Consider the following 6,000-nt stretch of genomic DNA (forward strand, 5'->3'; position numbering starts at 1 on the left):
CCAATTTTTCTGCCCCTGTCTAACAGGGGCGTGTAATTACAATTTTTGATGCAATACTTTGCAGCAGGGCTCGTTCCTGCGTTCCAACTAGAGTGTCTGTGAGGGGTTGCAGTGTTGTGGCACCAGCACCAGTGCCTAAGGCCCAATTTTTCTGCCCCTGTCTAACAGGGGCGTGTAATTACAATTTTTGAAGCAATACTTTGCAGCAGGGCTCGTTCCTGCGTTCCAACTAGAGTGTCTGTGAGGGGTTGCAGTGTTGTGGCACCAGCACCAGTGCCTAAGGCCTAATTTTTCAGCTCCTGTTCAACAGGGGCATGTAATTACAATTCTTGATCTAATATTTCACAGCAGGGCCCTGTGAGGGCTTACAGTGTTGTGGCCACAGCAACACCTAAGGCCCAAATTTCTGCTGAGTATATAGGGCAGGACCCTACTTTCAAACATCTAACTTACAAACGACTCCTACTTGCAAACGGAAGGAGACAACAGGAAGTGAGATGAAATCTACCCCTAGGAAGGGAAATTCTCTCCTGTAAGAGTTAATATGGGAAAACAATTTCTCCTTTCCACTGATGCTTTCCAATCCTTGTTCCACAAAAAAACCCAAATTTTCAAAAAACATTTTTCATTGGGACAAAAAAGTGAGGTGAAATCTTCTGAAGAGGAGGAAAGACAGCAAAACAAATGTCACAGGGGTGATAACCCTTCCCTATGTTTTCCAAAAAGCTTAGAAAAGATTTTTTGGCTGGAGCTAAACACGTTAAAAATGTTCAAAATTACAAACAGATTCTACTTAACAACAAACCTACAGTCCCTGTCTTGTTTGCACCGCCTGTATACTGCTGTTCATAGTATATAGGGCCTGGTGGCCCCACACCTTTCCTTATTTTAATTTGGGTGCGGGGTTCCCCTTAATATCCATACAAGACCCAAAGGGCCTGGTAATGGACTGGGGGGTACCCATGCCGTTTGTCTCACTGATTTTCATCCATATTGCCATGACCCGACATGACATTAAACCCGCAAGCAGTTTTAAATGAGATTTTTTCCTTTAAAAATGACATTTGGTGCAGGGACTGTTCTAAACATGGGAAACACGCGTCACTTTACAGGCATACTATAGACACCCCCCAGGTACGATATTTAAAGGAATATTTCACTTTTTTTTTTTTTACTTTAAGCATCATTAAAATCACTGCTCCCGAAAAAACGGCCGTTTTTAAAAATTTTTTTTGCATTGATACATGTCCCCTGGGGTAGGACCCGGGTCCCCAAACCCTTTTTAGGACAATACCATGCAAATTAGCCTTTAAAATGAGCACTTTTGATTTCGAACGTTCGAGTCCCATAGACGTCAATGGGGTTCTAACGTTCGTGCGAACTTTCGGTCCGTTCGCGGGTTCTGGTGCGAACCGAACCGGGGGGTGTTCGGCTCATCCCTAAAGAGCAATACACAGAGATTCATCACACATGAATAAAAATCTGTAAGTGTTTAGAGCTGATCTCACCGCAACAGAAAAGGCTTCAGAGTAGAAGAGCATCCTGTCCAACAAGGAGTTGACCTCCTTTTGAATATGCTTATCAAATTGGCTGTTTTACTGGCTCACTGACTAAAGCTTTGATACACACTATTAGATTTTCTGCAGATTTTTGTCTTAAGATTTACCAAAACCATGTAGTGCAAAAGCCTGTCTGATTGCATACAAATTGAAACTCTTAAGGTTTGACCTCATATTAAATGGTTTGGTTGGTAAATCTCAATACAAAAATCTGCAGAAAATCTAATAGTGTTTATGGGGCTAAATACTTTTGGAGTCACTGGCCTAGAACAAATATGTAGATCAGAAAAGTCAGAAACCTGATCTACACAATTGTTCAGAAGGAAAGGCAGAGTTGGCCACCCAAGCAAGTCAGCAAAAGCAGCCATGTTTCTGGTTTTGACAGGTCTGGATGTCTGCCAGATAGAAAATGATGATCCCCTGAATGGACCACATAATGTAATGACTATTGCCATAGTTTGTTAAAAAATAGAGATTAACAGTTGATTAACAATGATACATGGATTAGAGACCGGCTTCTTCAGGGGTGAAACTCTTCAGGAGACCCAGAAAAGAGGATGACTAGGTTCTACATAGAACTCCATACCTTATAGCAGTGATGGTGAACCTTGGCACTCCAGATATTTTGAAACTACATTTCCTATGATGCTGAACTACATTGCAGAGTGCAAGAGCATCATGGGAAATGTAAGTCAAAAACATCCGGAGTGCCAAGGTTCACCATCACTGCCTTATAGTATGGTTGACTTGGTAGGTCATGTTTGTCCATGGTTAACCCTCAGGGCTCTGAGGGTTAGGTTAGGTCGAACGTTGGGTTCCTCAGTTGTGTTATTACGTACATGTCAGTCTTTATTGTCCTGGTTTACATATTTTCATTATGTACTATATTGGCCGGCAGAATATCTTTGTATACGAATTATGCTGTATTATGTACTGATCTACTCTTTTTTTTTTTTCTTTTGCTATTGTACACTGGATGATATGTATTTTGCATTATGAAAAATAATCTTTTTTTTCTGATTAAAAAAAAAAACACAATACAATGATACATGAGATGAGGGGTTTTATTTGCTCTGTTCTTTTTCTCAGGAATGTACATTCACGAAGATGCGCTCACAAAGTGCCCTGAGAGTTGTGTTCAGCGGTTCTCTGCGTCTGAAGTGTAAGACCGCCTGCTGCCAGCGCTGGTACTTCACCTTCAATGGAGCCGAGTGTTCTGGACCCCTCCCCATCGAGGCCATTATATATCTGGACCAAGGCAGTGTGGAGTTCAACTCTACCATAAACATCCACCGCACTTCTACAGGTAGAATAAGAGCATGAAAAATTGTCCAAACTTTTTTTAATCTGGGCACACATAAATTCATTTCACAAAAGTGAAAATTAAAGTGGCAGGCAAGTCAAAAGCTAACTAGACTTACATCTACTCCCACCCCTACTCTAATGCCCCGTACACACGGTCGGACATTGATCGGACATTCCGACAACAAAATCCTAGGATTTTTTCAGACGGATGTTGGCTCAAACTTGTCTTGCATACACACTGTCGCACAAAGTTGTCGGAAAATCCGATCGTTCTAAACGCGGTGACGTAAAACACGTACGTCGGGACTATAAACGGGGCAGTGGCCAATAGCTTTCATCTCTTTATTTATTCTGAGCATGCGTGGCACTTTGTCCGTCGGATTTGTGTACACACGATCGGAATTTCCGACAACGGATTTTGTTGTCGGAAAATTTTATCTCCTTTGTGTGTCGGAAAATCCGATGGAAAATGTCCGATGGCGCCCACACACGGTCGGAATTTCCGACAACACGCTCCGATCGGACATTGTCCATCGGAAAATCCGACCGTGTGTACGGGGCATAAGCCTATTCTATGTACACTGTAAAAGGAAAGCTGCCTATACTTACCTACTCTGAAGTTTCTCCGCTACAATCACATGATCGTGTCCCAGTGCCAGCTTCAGTATAGAGGAGAGTTCACCAACAATGTAAACCTATGGGTTACGTCCTGGGGCGACTGACCATTCGGAAACTCGGGCACTGCCCGAGGGCCCCATGCCACTAAGGGGCCCCATCAGGGTTGCCAGCCTCAATAAAACCAGGGACACTATGTAAAAATGTGTGTGTATGTGTATTCTGTGTGTGTATACTGTGTGTGTATATTGTGTGCCTGTGTATGTATACTGTATGTGTGTGTATACTGTATGTGTGTGTGTGTATACTGTGTGGCCCCATAATCTATTGCTTGGGGGCCCCATAATCTTCTATTGCCCGGGGGCCCCATAATCTTCTCCTATTGCCCGGGGGCCCCATGAGTTGTCAGTCTGCCCCTGGTTACGTCACCACCGTTGATGTCAATCCCTCCTCTTCACTCAAGCCGGTGCAGGATAGATCATGTGGCTGGACTGGAGCAACTTCAGAATAGGTCAACCAGTTGGTTCTGCCCCATTTTGATGTATTTTTTTATTTGTTGTGTTGAACTGAATCAGCTTATTGTTCTGCAGTATGCTGATATCTAGTGGTGGTTTTGGGCCACTACAACTTGTTTACTATGCGATTTTGGTTTTCCCTCGGTCCTCAACTCCTGTTTAGTGCTAGTTAGTTCAGTCCTAGCTAGACCCTCCTATTTTCCTCAATTATCCCTCAGTCAGTGCAGACTCTGCAGACAGGGCTTAGGAAAGTCATTGTCTTCCTACACTTCAAAAGGTTCAAAAAAACATTTGCTGTAATGCAGATATTAGTAAAATTGCATTGGATTCAACATCTGTATCTTATTGAAGAGTTAAGCTGCCTGTGGATGGTGCCAAGCAGTGTTAATTTCGTCGACTAAAACGATTAAAACATTTTAGTTGACTAAATGAATATTATTTTAGTCAACTAAAATATGACTAAAACAACTGAAATGACTAAAATACGACTAAAAATAAAATGGCATTTTAGTCAAATAAGACTAAAATGGGACTAAAACTAAAATGCCACTGTAGTCAAAAGACTAAAACTAAATTGAAATTTGATTTAAAAATTAACACTGGTCTGTAGTGCATGTTCATACCTCAATACCATAAATAATAACATATGAGATTTTTCACTCCAGCAGTATATAATGAGTTTGCAAATTGTAGAGAAATGTTAACTAATGCATTACAATTGAATTACACCCATTAGATTTTAGACGACTAAAATATACTGGAGATTTTTTTTTAGTCGACTAAATACGACTAAAACAATTGCAGAAGACTAAAATGGGACTAAAACTAAAATGCCATTTTAGTCCTAAAACTAAATCGAAATTTGCTGCCAAAATTAACACTGGTGCCAAGTCAGTAGGTGACCATACCGCCTGGACAGACTCGGCCTAAGGAAGTATGTTGATGCATAAAACAGCATTTGAAACAGAACACAGGGTCTGGACCTAGTAGAATGTACAATGACTGACACTGATGTCTTAACGAATACCTTTTTTATTTATTTTTTGCTTGCAGTGGAAGGTCTGTGTGAAGGGATCAGCGCAGGGCTGGTGGATGTCGCGATCTGGGTGGGGACGTGCGCAGATTACCCCAGAGGAGACGCCTCCACTGGATGGAATTCTGTATCTCGGATCATTATCGAGGAACTGCCCAAATGAAGCTCATCACTCATAACAGGGTAGAAAATAGGAGCACAGTATCTTTGTGTAGGTGCAGCCAGCCATATCGTTGTAGAAAGAAAAGCCATTGTGATAATAGCAAGAAACTGCCTGTACTGTGTCAATAAATCAATGTGGTGCTGTATAGTCTTTCATGTTTTATCCTGAGCTGACTTTTTTTTTTTTTTAATTGCAGGACAATTATAAATAATCAGCTCTTATTTACCAGGAGAAAAAAAAACTCCCTGTGACATAGCTGTAGCCAAATGATTTTGTATTCCAGTTTTGATATTGTTTAAGTTTGTTTTTAATAAAAAAAAAAAAAAAATCCCACTGGAGAGTGCATTGTGTAATGTGTACATGGAACCTAAAAAACTGAATTCCAGGTATTGCAATTTGTACATAGTTAAGTTTGTCCAGCTTGGACCTGTGGGATCCAAATGGAAGCTGAAAATCTCTGTAGTAGGCACCACTACCACTGTGATCTCTACTTGCTTCTGAGAACTGTGCTGAGCAGCTGCCCTGGTGCTTTTTGTGAACACAGGAGGTCACTTGCTCGGATTGTGCACCAGGGAACACTTTGCATTTTCTCAATAAATTAAAAGGGCTCTATACATGGACAAACAAGGGAGACAAGCTGGTGATCTCACAATCTCCACCTCCTCCAATCAGAGAATGCTTTTCATTCATTATATAAATACAAAAGTGTTCTGTGTTCACAATGCAGCAGGGCAGCCGCTCGGAACCCAGAAGCTCTTGAAGATCGTTGTAGTAGTGGTCCAAGCTGGTTGCAATGTTAATTGTGTAAAA

The 6,000-nt window shown here is 41.4% G+C and overlaps 1 protein-coding gene across 1 annotated transcript in view; it reads left to right on the forward strand.

Moving 5' to 3' along the window:
* The window catches only part of CTHRC1 (collagen triple helix repeat containing 1), a 50,363-nt gene extending 45,028 nt beyond the window's left edge, over positions 1-5,335 (forward strand). The window contains exons 3-4 of the mRNA XM_073632084.1: positions 2,649-2,865; positions 5,048-5,335. Coding sequence (XP_073488185.1) covers positions 2,649-2,865; positions 5,048-5,190 — 360 coding nt within the window. The 3' untranslated portion in view covers positions 5,191-5,335. The remainder of the gene's footprint in view (positions 1-2,648; positions 2,866-5,047) is intronic.
* The last annotated feature ends 665 nt before the right edge of the window (positions 5,336-6,000 follow it).

This window comes from Aquarana catesbeiana, linkage group LG05 (assembly GCF_042186555.1).
Source record: "Aquarana catesbeiana isolate 2022-GZ linkage group LG05, ASM4218655v1, whole genome shotgun sequence".
In the NCBI taxonomy this organism is placed as follows: Eukaryota; Metazoa; Chordata; class Amphibia; order Anura; family Ranidae; genus Aquarana; species Aquarana catesbeiana.